General features: G+C 40.4%; 1 protein-coding gene across 11 annotated transcripts in view; it reads right to left on the bottom strand.

Moving 5' to 3' along the window:
- The window catches only part of B3GLCT (beta 3-glucosyltransferase), a 141,758-nt gene that overhangs the window by 44,714 nt on the left and 79,149 nt on the right, over window positions 1-17,895 (bottom strand). For all 11 annotated transcript variants that reach the window (XM_037892001.2, XM_037892018.2, XM_037892032.2 and 8 more), the window contains 3 exons: window positions 14,204-14,315; window positions 1,440-1,576; window positions 313-376 (listed from right to left, as the gene is read on the bottom strand). In XM_037892001.2, the coding sequence (XP_037747929.1) occupies window positions 313-376; window positions 1,440-1,576; window positions 14,204-14,315 (313 nt within the window). The remainder of the gene's footprint in view (window positions 1-312; window positions 377-1,439; window positions 1,577-14,203; window positions 14,316-17,895) is intronic.

Here is a 17,895-nt window from a genome sequence, read left to right as displayed (position 1 = left end):
TCTATTTGATGAGCTGGGGACCTCTTCCTTTTTTCCCTAGCAAACTTCCAAAAAGTGATGCCTTCTTGCACACTACCCCATAATACAAATTCAGCTTTACTTGCAGTACCATCTACATTTTGTAATAATAGAACTTTTACAATTCTACATATTATAACACTGAAAAGGAAGGAAAAAAATATACAGTCCAGAAAGTTCAAAACTTTAACAACCTTAAAAAGTCTATTATTTAGGCTTCAATTTATCAGCATTTAAACAGAAAATGACAAGGTTATTTTCTTACATGTCTCACAGGAATAGAACATGGCTTACCTCATGTTTTAAATCTATTGTAAAGTCTGACTTAAGTGGTTCACTTTTCAGCTTGTTTGCAAGCCTGTAAAATAAACATAATGAAATTTACTTACTTCATAATGTAAGAACAAGAGTAATGTAATGGAGACAGCAACAATTTTTAAAACAAACTTGAGATTTTATTTATGTCTATGAAATGCCAAATCATTTTCTAAGGGCTTCTTGATAATGAGCTGTTTACACATGAGTTGCAGGAATTTAGCAGATACAATTCCAAAATAGGCTACAAATGAACTAATTCTTTTAGAAAACAACATTTGCAGTGTTATTTTACTATACAACCCTCCTTCAACATTTAAAAAAAATTAAGCTAATTCATCAGGAATTTGAGAGGTGGAGAGTCGTTTGGGGGCTGGGGGTTCTTGACTGCAAAAAAAAAAAATCACACTTCTGGATTTATTAGAACCAGAAAATGTTTATATAAAATAATCTGGAATGGAAAGCAAACATCTGAACATAGCCCGCTGCTGTGAGTACTAGTTCTTAGCAGATGCCTCTCAGTGTCAATTTTGCCTGCCCAAGAAGAAAGTCTTCAATAGGAGAGGACCTGCAATCCAGAATCACATTTTTAACATTCAAGGAGACAATTTTGTGCTTGCAGCTGCTTAATGATCAGCCCCTTGCTCACTAATCTAAGCTTTTTCTTCCTATTTGTGCTCCCATTTGTAATATTTAAACATTTTCCATTTATGAATATATACTTTTACTGCATAAAGGTGCATAAGACTTTAAACTTCACACGGTATGTGAAATCAAAGTGTATACCAAAGAGACAAAGTTACATGCAAAAATATATTTCTGCACATATGTATTTATGAAATTTTAATTATTTATTATTATAATTTGTGTTTGCAAAGTTTCTTTTGTGTGTTTCGGTATGCGGGATGAGGAGGGAAGGCATTTTATAAGAAATAGTAGTATTTTAAATTTCGTGTAAAACACTAATCTGTGCTCAATCATAACTCCTTAAAATAATATTGCTTAGTGTTTATATAGCTTTTTATATCTTCAAAGCACTTTACAAACATGAACTAATTAACTATAAATAAAACAATTTTAGAAAAGATTACAAATTAAATTCTTACTTGTTTACAAGCGGAATGCTAAGTGCCCAGCCAGCAGCAAAATCTGGAAATTTAAAGATTGTAGGATTTTCAGCAAAGGCATAATGATGTATTATTGTAGATTCTTCATCATACAACGCTTTTCCTAAGAACCATTCCTGTAAAGAGAGGTGGGATATATCATTTTGCTCATCTACTGCATTGCTTTAATAAAGGAAACAGATAAAAAACAATATTCATACTGAATAAAATGAACCCGAGAGAGAGGGTGTGTTGTTTGTAATGAGACTGACTAAAATTTCATTTGTTTGCTGATGGTGAGAACTGAGGAGGAGAAAACAGGGGAGGGAGAGAAAATATTTTAAAGATCCACACGCAAAGTACTTCCAAACCATCAGCTCCCTTTGGTCCTGCATTGCAGCAGCTTCCCCCTCAACTGAGGACTGAATAAGTCTAATACTACATCCGATGAAGTGAGCTGTAGCTCACAAAAGCTTATGCTCAAATAAATTTGTTAGTCTCTAAGGTGCCACAAGTACTCCTTGTTCTTTTTGCGAATACTGACTAACACGGCTGCTGCTCTGAAACCTCTAATACTACTCTGAGTGTCGGCTAGAGGGTGCACCATATCCTCACAGGTTGAATCCACATCAAATTTGGAATCCATGTCCGTCAATCTTCAGTTATGTTTCACTAGTGATTTTTTCAGGCAAATACATTTTAAGTACCCAATCCCTCAAAAGAATAACTGACCGAAGATGACCAGAGTCTGTTCTAAGTTTTACATGAATGAAGCGGGAGAATAAGAAATTACTTATAACAGAACATTACAAAAAGGGCAGTTCAAGACATGATTTATTGTGTCGGGAGATATTTAATAAACTTAAATGCTGGTACTTTCCCTGACATTAATTTTAAATAGCAAGACTGACTACTCACATGCCTAAAGTTAATTTCACATCTAAGTATTTGCAGGACTAGGACCCTAAAGAGGATTTTTAACATAAAACCAACACCTAAGAAAGGAATGGGTCAGTATCCACAGCCACAGGGCCAAAAAGTAATACTAGGAACATTTGGATCATCTCAAGCAGTGGTTCAACAAAAGCTTTTTAATTGTAGATATTATTCTATGTATTGTTGCAGTGCCTCATGGCCCACACTGTTTGGCTTTTGACAATTTACAATATAAAATTACAAATTCTTCAGGTAAAATGGACAAAGCTGGGTTCATAATTTCATCACAACATACAAAATGTCATGTAGTGTTATTTAGGCCATAGTAAAGATTGTGTCAAAATTCCAGTCTAAACCCCATTTTCCATCTGTTTATAACTTTCAGGAAAAATAATCACTCTTTTTTTGAAAATTAGTCTTCTGGAATATATTTTTTTGATACCAAACTTTTAGATCTATTAGACAAAAAGAATATATTTAAGCAGAACATTAAGAAATATTAAGGCAGGACACCTCAACCTCAAGACATCCTTCCCTTCTTCTCAGCAGCCATTTGTACAATTGCATATGGAAAGGCTCCTAATTCTCCAGCTCCCATAATCCCTTGCATCTCTATACAGGTGCCAAACATGCTCCCCCATCTGATTCCCTAGTCAAACCAGCTTCTACCAGGACAGAAGGAGGTTAAGGGTGAAAGGCTTCTTGACATTCCCTCCACCGAAGTCAGAGGGGTTCCTACCATCCCCTATGCCCTTAGGCACTGAGTTTTATCCCACCAACAAAATAAGTCCATTTTTCTTTGTTTACTATTAGTGACAACAGTATCCACTGGAAAGCCATCTAGCAGATAAAAATATTTGAGGAAGAATGGAAATGGATAGAGATGCAAACTCTTGTGTATAAAAAGGTACTATTCTGAGTAACAAAATCACTCTTTAAAAGTGAAGCCATACAAAACGTTTCCAGTCTAGATTTAGGTCCTTAAGGGTTGAATCATTTTGATGCTACATACATTCTATGCTATTTGACAACCAGTTTCAGTAAATTATTTCTAACATTTTCATACTATGGTAACATTTAGCGACTCTCGTCAAGAGCAGGCACTGTGCTAGGCAATGTGTAATCAGAGATGTCACTCAATTTAATCAAATCACCAGAAACAACATGCCCTGGGTAGTGTGGAAAGGCTCACTCTGTGATATTATGGTGCAAAATGGAGAGCTCTCATGGTTGTACTGCTGTATAATATTTTTCTATACAAAAGCTCACGGCTGTAATGATTATTTTTCAGTCTCTGATATTTACATGATAATGATTTGTGATCCTGCTAAACTTCCTAAATAAATAAACAGATCAAAAAGTGGTTCTTATACCAAGTTAAGACCAAAGCTGACTGTGAAAAGTTACAAAAGGTTCTCACAAAACTGGGTGACTGGGCAAGAAAACAGCAGATGAAATTCAATGTTGATAAGTGCAAAGTAATGCACATTGGAAAACATAATCCCAACTGTACATACAAAATGATGGGGTATAAATGCCACTCAAGAAAGATCGTGGAGTCATTGTGGATTATTCCCTGAAACCATCTATTCAATGTGCAGTGGTAGTCAAAAAAGCTAACAGAATGTTAAGAACCATTAAGAAAGGGATAGATAATAAGACAGAAAATATCATAATGCCACTATATAAATCTACGGTATTCCCACACCTTGAATAGTGTGTGCAGATGTGGTCACATCATTTCATAAAGGATATACTAGAACTGGAAAAAGTACAGAGAAGGGCAATAAAAATGATTAGGGGTATGGAACAGCTCCCTTATGAGGCGAGATTAAAAAACTGGGACTGTTCAGTTTAGAAAAGAGGCGACTACGGGTGGATATGATAGAAGTCTATAAAATCATGAATGGTGTGGAGAAAGTGAATAAGGAAGTGTTATTTACCCCTTCACACATTTACCCTCCTACACAGGAACAAGGGGTCACCCAATTAAATTAATAGGCAGCAGGTTTAAAACAAACATAAGAAAGTATTTCTTCACACAACGCACAGTCAACCTGAGAACTTGTTGCCAGGGGATTTTGTGAAGGCCAAAAGTACAAGTATGTTCAAAAAAGAAATAGGTAAATTCATGGAGGATAGTTCCATTGATGGCAATTAGCCAAGATGGTCAAGGACACACCCCCATGTTGTAGCTGTCCCTAAACCTCTGATTGCCAGAAGCTGGGAGTGGACGACAGAGGATGGAAAACTAGATAACTGCCCTGTTCTATTCAATCCTTCTGAAGCATCTGGCCTTAGTCACTGTCAGAAGACAGGATACTGGGCTAGATGGACCATTAGTTTGACCCAGCATGGCCATTCTTATGTAATTGTGTATTTTAGTTATGCTAAAATAACCTATAAGAACTACTTCCCATGGTTCCTGGGTGTAAAAACCATACATTATTTTCCTTACTCTATAAAAAGTAGAAAATGAAAACCATTGGTATAAATTTTCATTAGAATATTGTGTCTGCAATATTAACCCACCAATCAACAACAGCAAGTACATTCAAAATTACATCTGATATTCTATTCTCAAGTGTGTTCTGTCACATCTAAGTATTGTATTCCATATTATAGTTTTACAAGGCCATTGATGTGCACTGGATTTACAGAAATTATGGTTGTACATGCCTCTTGTTAGTTTATTTGTTTTAAATTTTAATATTTCTTTTTTGGCAGAATAAATTCAAGAAGAGAAGGAGTAGGCAGCATTGAAAGTGAAGTGATATAGTGTGTTAAGCATACAACATCTCACAGGTATCAGAACTGCAACACAACTGAAAAATGGAGCAAGTTAAATACAGAGCATCAGCTTCTAATTTTGAACTCTTCCTAGTGTCACAAACTAATTTATTTAAAGGTGAAATATAAAGCTAATGTTTAAAGGTGTTTAAGAGCCAAATCATTAACAGAATGCATGCTGATTCAAAATTTAAATATTTACATTTTAAAACAAAAGTGGGATAGAGTGTCCATTTACCCTGTGACACTCTAGCCCATCACAAGCAGATTGTGATGTCAACAGCTCATGCAGGGGAGCTAGATACATGGTGTCATAGCCTGATCCAGTGCCCTTCTGTAGGAATACCAGTCTGTTGTGAGTAGTCCCAATTCTGGGGTCCAAGTGCTTCCAAGTCAACTGGGCCTATGCAGTCTAAGTCAATGTTTCTAGCTCTGAGGCTCTAGACCACATTCCCAGAATCAGACTTCTGGTCTGACATCCTTCTTTGAGATGTGAGGCGCTGCTGCACAAGTACCTAAAATCGATGTCTGAGACTTCCCAAGCCCCCCAGCTGCTTCCACATGATCCCCCAGAGCTCCAAATAGGCTGCAGGTGCTCTGGGCTTCTAGTTTAACCCTTTCAGGAATAACATGGCAGGAAAGCAAGGTACACATACTTAAAGGAATTTAACCACAGCGACTATACTCTTGAAGGCACTCAGGAGTTCTAACTCTTTGAAAAGTTACGGAGGTCCTGAGAAGCACTCCCTCCCTTGTCTGATCTTGCCTCTTCTGCAAGTCTGAGGTTTGTCAGCATTACCAGTTGGGCAGAGTTCCTCCTGCCCTTTTCAATCCTACACGTCGTGCTTCCAAGTGGCAATGGTCAGTCCCCCCTGCTCAAAGCAGTACCCAAATCTTATGTACGGTCTCTCTTCTTTTCCAGGTTCCCAGGCTGAGATGCTGGAGATCCACCTGCCATACTGGCACCCATGTATAGAAAATCCATAGTTTGATGGAGTCAGAGCCAGAACCTGAGCCACAAAAGTGATGGCTCCAGTTTGCTTTGTGATGGTTTCTGAGTGATGGTGCTTCAATGAGGTGGTCAAGCAACTTTCCTGGATGGAGCACCTATTTGGAATTCAATTCAATAAACTAGCATTGGGCAAGATTAAACGTGTTCTACCCATAATATAAAATGGAGGTGCTAATACAAAATGGAGTTCACAATTTGATAGACATATTCCACGTCATCACATATGGAGCCATGAACCCACATTTTGGCAGGTAAACAGCAATTCTTATACATTTATTAGGGCTCCCAAGTGATTAAAAAAATGTATTGTGATTAATCACGCAATTAAAAAAATTAATCACAATTAATTGTACTGTTAAATGATAATAGAATACCATTTATGTAAATATTTTTGGATATTTTCTACATTTTCAAATATACTGATTTCAATTACAACACAGAATGTAAAGTGTACAGTGCTCACTTTATGTTTGTTTTTTATTACAAATATTTGCACTGTAAAAAATAAAAGAAGTAGTATTTTCAATTCACCTAATATAAGTACTATAATGCAATCTCTTTATCATGAAAGCTGAACTTACAAATGTCGAATTATGTACAAAAAAACCTGCATTCAAAAATAAAACAATGTAAAACTTTAGAGCCTACAAGTCCACTCAGTCCTACTTCAGCCAATCGCTCAGACAAACAAGTTTGGTTACATTTGCAGGAGATAATGCTGCCCGCTTCTTGTTTACAATGTCACCTAAAAGTGAGAACAGACATTCTCATGGCCCTGTTGTAACCGGCGCTGCAAGATATTTACTTGCCAGATGCACTAAAGATTCATATGTCCCTTGCATGCTTCAACCACTATTCCAGAGGATATGCATATGCATCCATGATGATAACTATCCAAAGCAGAGTGGACTGATGCATGTTCATTTTCATCATCTGAGTCAGATGCCACCCAGAAGAAGGCTGATTTTCTTTTTTGGTGGTTCGGGTTCTGTAGTTTCCACGTCTGAATATGGCTCTTTTAAGACTTCTGAAAGCATGCTTCACACCTCATCCCTCTCAGACCCAAACCTTGGATCGCACGCTGTAGCTATTTTTAGAAATCTCACATTGGTACCTTCTTTGCATTTTGTCAAATCTGCAGTGACAGTGTTCGTAAATCAGACATGTACTGGGTCACGAGGACCAGATGGTATTCACCCAAAAGTTCTGAATGAACTCAGATGTGAAATTGCAGGACTACTAACTGTAGTTTGTAACCTATCATTTAAATCAGCTTCTGTACCAAATGACTGGAGGATAGCTAATGTGAAGCCATTTTTTTAAAAGGCTCCAGAGGTGAAAACAGCTATTACAGGCCAGTAAGCCTGACTTCAGTACCAGGCAAACTGGTTAAAACTATAGTAAAGAAGAGAATTGTCAGATACACAGATGAAAATAATTTGTTGGAGAAGAGTCAACATGGTTTTTGTAAAGGGAAATCATGCCTCACCAATCTACTAGAATTCTTTGAGGGGGTCAACAAGCATGTGAACAAGAGGGATCCAGTGAATATAGTGTACTTCGATTTTCAGAAAGATTTTGACAAGGTCCCTCACCAAAGGCTCTTAAGCAAAGTAAGCTGTCATGGGATTAGAGGGAAGGTCCTTTCATGGATTGGTAACTGGTTAAAAGATAGGAAACAAAGAGTAGGAATAGATGGTCAGTTTTCAGAATGGAGAGAGGTAAATAGTGGTGTCCCCCAGGGGTCTGTCCTGGGCCCAGTCATATTCAACATACTCATAAATGATCTGGAAAAAGGGGTAAACAGTGAGGTGGCAAAATCTGCAGATGATACAAAACTCCTCAAGATAGTTAAGTCCAAAGCAGACTGCGAAGAGCTACAAAGGGATCTCACAAAACTGGGTGACTGGGCAACAAAATGGCAGATGAAATTCAATGTTGATAAATGCAAAGTAATCCACATTGAAAAACATAATCCCGACTATACACATAAAATTATGGGGTCTAAATTAGCTGTTACCACTTGTCATAAACATACAGCTAAGGGTAGCCTAGAATTCCTCCTTACCTGTAAGGGTTTAAGAAGCTCAGATAACCTGGTTGGCACCTGACCAAAAGGACCAATAAGGGAAAGAAGATACTTTCAAATCGGGGGTGGGGGGGAAGGCTTTGTTTGTGCCCTGTGTTGTGTGTTCTCTGGGGAAGCAGAGAAGCATCAGATCAGAAAACTCCTTCTCCTAAAATCATCCTAAAATGAGTCTCAATATTGCAAAAAGAGTAAGTAAATAAGGCAAGTCACATTAGATTATCTTTTGTTTTTAGCTTGTGAATTTTCCCTATGTTTAGAGCGCGGTTTATCCCTGTTTTTTGTAACTTTAAAGTTTTGCCTAGAGGGGAATCCTCTGCGTTTTGAATCTGATTACACTGTAAAGTTATCTTCCATCCTGATTTTACAGAGGTGCTTCTTTTACTTTTTTTCCTTTATAATAAAGTTCTGTTTTTTAAGAATCTGGTTTACCTATTTGGTTGGTATATTATTCTCAAGCCTCCCCAGGAAAGGGGGTGAAGGAGCTTGGGGGGATATTTTAGGGAACAGGAACTCCAAGTGGTCCTTTTCCTGAATCTTTGTCTAACTCACTTGGTGGTGGCAGCAGTACCCATCCAAGGACAAGGAAGGATTTGTGCCTTGGGGAAGTTTTTAACTTAAGCTGGTAGAAATAAGGTTGGGGGTCTTTCATGCGGGTCCCCACATCTGTACCCTAGAGTTCAGAGTGGGGAGGGAACCTTGACACCACTCAAGAGAGAGCTCTTCATAGAGTCATAGAACTGGAAGGGACCTCGAGAGGTCATCTAGTCCAGTCCCCTGCACTCAAGGCAGGACTAAGTATTATCTGGACCATCCCTGAGAGGTGTTTGTCCAACCTGCTCTTCAAAATCCCCAATGATGGAGATTCCACAACCTCCTTATGCAATTTATTCCAGTGCTTAATCACTCTGACAGTTAGGAAGTTTTTCCTAATGTCCAGCCTAAATCGCCCTTGTTTCAATGTAAACCCATTGCTTCTTGTCCTATCCTCAGAGGTTAAGAAGAACAATTTTTCTCCCTCCTCCTTGTAACAACCTTTTATGTATTTGAAAACTGTTATGTCCCTAAACAAATCAAATTTTTTCAGTCTTCCCTCATAGGTCATATTTTCTAGACCTTGAATCATTTTTGTTGCTCTTATCTGGACTTTCTCCAATTTGTCCACATCTTTCCTGAAATGTGGCACCCAGAACTGGACACAATATTCCAGTTGAGGCCTAATCAGTGCGTAGTAGAGCAGAAGTATTACTTCTCGTGTCTTGCTTACAATGGTCCTGCTAATACATCCCAGAATGATGTGTTTGCTTTTTTTGCAACGGCGTTACACCGTTGACTCTATTTAGCTTGTGTTCCACTTTGACCCCCAGATCCCTTTCTATCATTTCCCATTTTGTAGGTGTGCAACTGATTATTCCTTCCTAAGTGGAGTACTTTGCATTTATCCTTATTGAATTTCATCCTATTTACTTCAGACCATTTCTCCAGTTTGTCCAGATCATTTTGAATTCTAATCCTATCCTCCAAAGCACTTGCAACCCCTCACAGCTTGGTATCGTCCGCAAACTTTATAAGTGTACTCTTTATGCCATTATCTAAATCATTGATGAAGATATTGAACAGAACCAGACCCAGAACTGATCCCTGCGGGACCCCACTCATTATGCCCTTCCAGCATGACTGTGAACCACTGATAACTACTCTCTGGGAACGGTTTTCCAACCATTTATGCACCCACCTTATAATAGCTCCACCTAGATTGTATTTCCCTAGTTTGGTTATGAGAAGGTCATGCGAGACAGTATCAAAAGCCTTACTAAAGTCAAGATATACCACATCTACTGCTTCCTCCCACCCACAAGGCTTGTTACTGTCAAAGAAAGCTATCAGGTTGGTTTGACATGATTTGTTCTTGACAAATCCATGCTGACTGTTATTTATCACCTTATTATCTTCTAGGTGTTTGCAAACTGATTGCTTAATTATTTGCTCCATTATCTTTCCAGGTACAGAAGTTAAGCTGACTGGTCTGTAATTCCCCGGGTTGTCCTTATTTCCCTTTTTATAGATGGGCGCTATATTTGCCCTTTTCCAGTCTTCTGGAATGTCTCCTGTCTTCCATGATTTCTCAAACATAATTGCTAATGGCTCAGATATCTCCTCTGTCAGCTCCTTGATGCTCTAGGATGCATTTCATCAGGCCCTGGTGATTTGAAGACATCTAACTCGTCTAAGTAATTTGTGACTTATTCTTTCCCTATTTTAGACTCTGATCCTACCTCATTTTCACTGGCATTCACTATTTTAAACGTCCAATCGCCACCAACCTTCTTGGTGAAAACCAAAACAAAGAAGTCATTAAGCACCTCTGCCATTTCCACATTTTCTGTTATTGTCTTTCCCCCTTCATTGAGTAACAGGCCTACTCTGTCCTTGGTCTTCCTCTTGCTTCTAATATATTTGTAGAATGCTTTCTTGTTTCCTTTTATGTCCCTAACTAGTTTGATCTCGTTTTGTGCCTTGGCTTTTCTAATTTTGTCCCTACATGCTTGTGTTATTTGTTTATATTCATCCTTTGTAATTTGACCGCGTTTCCACTTTTTGTAGGACTCTTTTTTGTGTTTTAGATCATGGAAGATCTCCTGGTTAAGCCAGGGTGGTCTCTTGCCATCATTCCTATCTTTCCTACACAGTGGGATAGTTTGCTCTTGTGCCCTTAATAATGTCTCTTGGAGCCACTGTGGATAGTTCTCTGAAAACATCCACTCAATGTGCAGTGACAGTCAAAAAAGTAAACAGAACGTTGGGAATCATTACGAAAGGGATAGATAATAAGACAGAAAATATCATAATGCCACTATATAAATCTATAGTATACCCACACCTTGAATAGTGCACGCAGATCTGGTTGCCACATCACAGAAAAGATATATTGGAATCTGAAAAGGTTCAGAGAAGGGCAACAAAAATGATTGGGGTATGGAACAGCTTCCGTCTGAGGAGAGATTAAAAAAGACTGGGACTTTTCAGCTTGGGGAAAAGAGATGACTAAGGGGGAATATGATAGAGGTCTATAAAATCATGACTGGTGTGGAGAGAGTAAATAAAGAAGTGTTATTTACTCCTTCTCATAACACAAGAACTAGGGGTCACCAAATGAAATTAATAGGCAGCAGTTTTAAAACCAACAAAAGAAAGTATTTCTTCAAATGACACACAGTCAACCTTTGGAACTCCTTGCCAGAGGATGTTGTGAAGGCCAAGACTATAACAGAGTTCAAAAAAGAACTAGATAAATTAATTGAGGATTGGTCCATCAATGGGTATTAGCTAGAATTGGCAGGGATGGTGTTCCTAGTCTCTGTTTGCCAGAAGCTGGGAATAGGCAACAGAGGATGGATCAGTTGATGATTACCTGTTCTGTTCATTCCCTCTAAGGCACTTGGTGTTGGCCACTGTCAGAAGACAGGATAATGGGCTCGATGGACTTTTGGCTTGACACAGTGTGGCCATTCTTATGTTCAGAGAATCTCTAGTTTATAATTTTGTGGAAAATAAAAACATTAACTATTAACTAAATTTTACTGAAAGTACCAATATCACTTATTCAATGCACATAACCACTCCTTGTGGTTGATTTTTGAATGTGCTTTAAATTTACACCGGAACCACGTTTATCGGATCTAATTAGGACTGGGGCCAGCTCGGATAATCAGGAGAAAGGGCAAAGAGCTATGTGTCCCTTATTTTAAGATGGGAAGGGGGAGTTCGGGGCAGTCAGCCGGAGCCCCAGCCACTGTCAGGCCCAGGTGGCTGATGGTTCGGTTTATACAGAGACCCGGATAATGGAGGCTTGGATAAACAGGGTTCTACTGTATATCAATAAAACATGTTCAATGGATATCCATATATATTGTGGATAGTGAAACTGAAGTTCAGCGTTTCATTTTAATTATGCAAAAACACGGATTTTATGGGGGTTTTAATCGGAGAATTTGGATTTTTTTTAAAATCACAGAAATCTAGGATCCCTGGTTATGAGACTACAAATAGCATTTTAAAAACTCTATGTTGTTAAGGGTCTCACATTTTAAAAGTGGTTGTTTAGAAGAGAGGCTATGCCAGGTGGCTGTAAAGAAAGTGTATTTCTAAACAAAGTCCTACACTCATACTTGAAGTAAGGCTTCCCTCAGCCCTTGAACAAAACAACAGTAAATGAACAAGGCCAATTCCTGCCAGTTTCCCAAGTAATATAGAAGTATGGCTTCCTTCAGCCAGTCAAAGTAAGGATATCAAGATGCGTGTTTTTCAGCAAGTCCCCCAAAATACCAGATCAACAGTCCAACTCATGGCTCCCCTCTAACACAGCCTCTGTGGGCAGGGCAGTAGTCAACTGAGCAGCTCTTCATTGATGGCTTTGGGTCTGGTCCTTTGTTCCAAAAGCTTCCTAACTCCTTTTCTTCTTGGGCAGGTATGAAAGATTACTTTTCTCTTAGGAACCAACTAGCCTAATAACAAAGAATTGTCCTACCAAATCAGACCAGGGTCCACCTAGTCCAGTTTTCTGTCTGGCAATCGTCAGTGACAGCTGCTTGAAAGGAAGGTGCAAGAATCCCCAAAGTAGACTGCCACCCACTCCTCCTATGGCTGCTTTGTTGTCATGAGACCCACCTAGAGAAATCTTCTTTATGGTCAATGTAACAGGGTGCTGGCCAGGAGGTCCTGGCCAGGCCCCTGTTAGCCCAACTCCAATTAAGGGGCATTAATTGGGGCTGGCTGGGTATGGCTCGCCTAAGGGCTTGATGAGAAACACCTGCGGACCTTATTAGTCAGGGGGGCTATATAAAAGCTGGCAGGAAGGAAGCAGGAGGGGGGAACAGGAAAGGGAGGAGCTTGTGTCTGTAGGTCCCTGCTGGCTGAGGAAGGTAGCTGTCCCCCAGGGAGTTGTGTTGAACAGACTGTATATTGATGGTGGTGGGAAGTGACACTGCAAATAAAAGAGCACTGGTGCCTGCACGCTAAGCGGTCTCCGGCTGATTTGTGGAACGAGCAGCGAAGGGCTCCATTACAGTCAACTTTAGCAATTCCTCCAAGGCAGGACAGGTACTCATACCTTTTCATACTGCAAGCTTTAACACATTCCCTGCTTGAATGCGGGGTATATACTTCCTATGATAAGCTATTTAGATTTCCCACACACACTATTTTGTAAGCTACGAGCCATGCAAGTACAAGTCTACAATGGAACTCTTTATAATAGAAACAATTATAACTTTAAAAAATAACATTTTATATTCATCATTTGGTATTTTAAATGAATTATTTGTAGGTCTCTGTCTGTCACAGAGGTCGAGGAAGTCACTGATTACGTGGCTTTCCGCAACCTCCGTGACTTCTGTAAGGCCAGTGTGGCTGACCTTAGGGCTGCCCAAGGAGCTGGCTCTGGGCCGAGGTGCTCAGGTGGCCCCTGGGACATCCACACCAGCCTTCCTGGGGCAGCCAGAGCAGCTGCGATCCACAGCCCCAGACAGCTGTTCCCAAGCAGCCGGCCGGAGCAGTCACAGTCGCTGGCTCTGGCAGCGGTCCCCGGGTGGCCGGCCAGAGCAGCCGTGGTTCCCAGCCAGCCATCTGAAGCAGCCGTGATCCGCGGTCCCCGGCAGCTGGTACCCTCGCCCCAGCAGCGCCCCCCCTCCCCCAGTGCCACCCCCAGCAGCGGCCCCTCCCCCCAGATTTAATCACAGGTATTTTTAATATGTCATGGACAGGTCCCAGACCGTGAATTTTTGTTTACTGCCCATGACCTGTCCGTGACTTTTAATAAAAATACCATGACTAAATCATAGCCTTAATTATTTGAACTAGTTTTCCAGTGTTTTTATCCAATATAAAAATCTCCTTCAAGCACATTCAAAAGGTTAGACATCTGATGATTTTTTATTTCACCTTAGACTTGTCAAATCTTCTAAGTGTTTCCAGCAGCTTAACAATTTGTATTCTTGTATCTTCTTCACAGAAGAAAATCCATGAGGAGTTTCTACCATAGGAAGCAGAGAAGCTAACAAAAGAAAGAGGTTGGTTTACTACAAGATTGATTTCTGAAGAGATTACAAACCTTAAGTAAAACAAAGAAACAAAAACCCTGTTAACTGGAAGTCAATCTCTCAGCCATATGGACCCTAAAACAATTAGTGTCAATGCAGGATCATGGACCATAACCCATATGCAGTGAAATGTAGATGTCTACTTAAGGGAAACTCAAAGACCTGCTCTCGGTTCCTGACTATCTGCCCATAATCTGCACAGAGACGAATGTAGATGTGCAGAGTAAATAAATTCAGAGTTCTCCAGGTACTGGTACATAACCTACTTCCCCTCCACCTTACCTTTCTTCCATAGAATCCCCTTGTTGGAAGTCTAACAAACAGAGCACTAACCTTAGAAGTGATACTAGTTGGTGTTTTAGCAAAACTGCCCTGCACTAACTACACTAGCCCCTGAATCTAATGGTGTTTGTGTTCTTTAACTCAGTTAAAAACTGCACAGATGGAAGGGATTTCCCTTCACTGAGGTTTAGTTAGGCAGGCAACAACTAATCACAATGCAGGATTCTCAGCCTCTCCAGGAGGATCTTCCCATTTTTCTCTCAGTCAAATTCTTCCACAACTAAAATATCTCTTAGCCAAATAATGCCTCCCTGTACTCTTAAAGGTGCTTTTATTGTCCTTCCTCTGGGAGGGAAAACAGTGCCTTCTGGATAACAGGAAACAATTAAAGATGCATCAGTGGAGCAGTACTGCACAAGAGAATAATGTCTCGTGAACGTGTGGTGGAACTCTATGTAGATGCCTTGCAAATGTCAGGTAAGGATATTTCCTGAATGGATGCCACTGAAGTTACTTATGCTCTTATAGAATGAGCCCTCATCCCATGCAGAGAGAAACATACCACAACTGATAACAGATACAGCCAGAGATCAATTTAGAGACTCTGTGGAAGGAAACAGTTTGACTTTGGACTCGTTCTGCTATAGTGAGAAATAATCTAGGTGATTTTCTAATTGGTTTAGTCCTTTGCAGCTAGAAGGTAAGAATGCATTATTCCTCAAGGGAATGAAGTCTCCTCTTTTCCCCCAATGCATGTGGTTTCAGGAAAAAAAAAACCCACAGCAAAAGTGAATTGATTGGTTTATGTGAAACTCTGAAATTACTTTGGGGGGTGAATTTCAGATGCAGCCATAAAGAGACTTTGCCCTTATGGAATATAATGTATGATACATCAGCGCTCCCAGCTCACCTTCCCTCCTGGCTGAGGTGATGACCATAAGGAATGCAACTTTAATTTATAAGTGAGAAATGGTTTGAAGGGAGGCTTACTGAGTGCCAAAAGAAGAAGGTTTAAGTCCCATTGAGAAGTATGTTTCCTTGCTGCTGGGAAAGTTCTGATTAAGCCCTTTAAGAATCCGTTAATCAGAAGTGAGTGAAAATTGAATAATGTCTGATGGTGGATGGCATGCATGGATTGCTGTCAGGTTGCCTCGTATAAAACTGAGGGAAAGCCCACCTGTTTTGAGAGAGAAAAGGTAGTCCAAAATGAGTGGAATATTTGCTGACTCAGGAGATACATGTTTCTGCTGCGGTCAGATGGAGAAATGCTTCCACTTGGCTGAACAGCATATCTAGTGGAATCTTTTCTGCTATTAAGGATGGCTTTACAGCTTGAGAGCAGACATGTTCTACTGCTGATGCCCGTCCAAAACTAAGCCATGAGGTGAAGTGCTTTGGGGTTGGGATGCTAGATCCTTCCCCATTTCTTGACCCAGAAGAAGGGTAAGGACCGGATGCTGATCGGAGGACATTTGGAGACTAAAATTATCTGGATCAGCTGGAGGCGATGAGGATGACTCATGCCCTGTCTTGGCAAATTTTCTTTAAGACCCAAGGTAGGAGTGGTAAGGGAGGAAAGGCATAGCTCAGATGGCCTGATCAGGGGAGACGGAGAGCATCACCCTGAAAGTGTAGTCTTAGAGCTCCTCTGGAACAGTATATGTTGCATTTCTTGTTCGTTTGGAAGGCAAAGAGATGCCAGGTGGGAGCCCCTCATTAAATAAAGATGTTCTTAACTACCAAATCATCCAATTCCCACTCATGATTGATCGTGAAATGCCTACTGACGGCGTACACCAACACATTCGGAGTTCCTAGAAGGTCAGCTGCCATCAGGATGATTTGATTCCTGTTACACCCATTCTATATAGCGATTACTTTTACACTCAAGGGAATGGATTTCACCCCTTCATGTTTGTTGATGTAAAAAGCAGTTGTCATACTGTCTGACATTATGAGGACATGGTGAGACTGATAAATTGCAGAAAAATCTTGCAAGCCTTTCAGACTCAGTGTTCCAGAAGGTTGATGTATATCCTGGCCTCCTGGGATGTCCAAGTGCTCTGTGCCATATTACTGTTTATGTGGGCTCCCAGCCTGAGAGAGAGAGGAGTCTGTAATGATCATCTAGTCTGGTGAGGATAGTAGGAAGGGGACACCACACATCCCTGATGGAAATCCTTCCCCATCACACACTGGAAGGAATTGTTACCATGGTATTTATGCTGTGTTTGGTTGGTGAATACACTGTCTGGAACCACACCTGAAGGCAATGTAGGTGGAGTGAGCTGAATGGGCTAATGTAAGTGCAAGAAGCCATGTGACCCAGGAAGGAAAGACAAGTACTGTCTGAAGCTCAAGAGTTGCACATAACCTGATCTATCCGGTCACTCATGGTGTGAAACCTGTCCCTTGGTAGATAAGCTCTTGCGGTGACTGAATCTAGGTTGGCCCCTACGAAATCTATAGTCTGCATCGGAGTGAGGACAGACAGACTTTCCCAAGTTTACACTGACTCCTAGTGAAGAAAGTAGTTGCATAATTAATAAGGTCAACTCATAGGCTTCCTGATGTGTCCTAGCACTGAGAAGCCAATTGTCAAGATAGGGAAAGACGGTGAAGCTGTTCCATCTGAAATGCACTACTATTACCAGAAAGACATTGGGGGCAGTGGTGAGGCTGAATGCAAGCACCCCTGTACTGGACGTTACTGGGGCCCACCACGAATCTGAGAAAACACCCGTGGGCAGAGTGAACATGTGAAAGTAAGCATCCTCCATATTGAGAGCTGTAAACCAAATGTCTTTTTCCAGGGGGGGATTATTGACACCAGAGTGACCACGTGAAATTTCAGCTTGTGAATAAAGTGACTGAAAAGATCGAGCATACGTCTCCAACCTCCCTTCTTTGTGAGGACTAGGAAGTATAGAGTAAAAAATCTTTTCCTTGGTGTTGAAGAGGTACGCACTCTATTGCTCCTCGCTCAGAAGGGATTCCACTTCCTGCGTGAGAATGGTCCCTGAAGAGGGGCAGGGATGGGGGTTTTGAAAGACAAAGAGAAGTAAACTCAATTGCATAGCCACACTGGATGATAGCTAATACCCACTTGTCCATTACGGCACTCCAGTTATGCAAACAGAGAGCTAAATGATCCCCGAAAGGTATGTGGAGATCGGGTAGTGGTGGCATCATTAATAGTTTGCAGCTCTCAAACTCCCGTCAAAAATCTTTTTGCTGGAGGATGGGATTGAG

Source organism: Chelonia mydas, chromosome 1 (assembly GCF_015237465.2).
Source record: "Chelonia mydas isolate rCheMyd1 chromosome 1, rCheMyd1.pri.v2, whole genome shotgun sequence".
Lineage (NCBI taxonomy): Eukaryota > Metazoa > Chordata > Testudines > Cheloniidae > Chelonia > Chelonia mydas.
The sequence above is the reverse complement of the archived record's forward strand: the minus strand, read 5'-3'. Positions and strand labels throughout refer to the sequence as shown.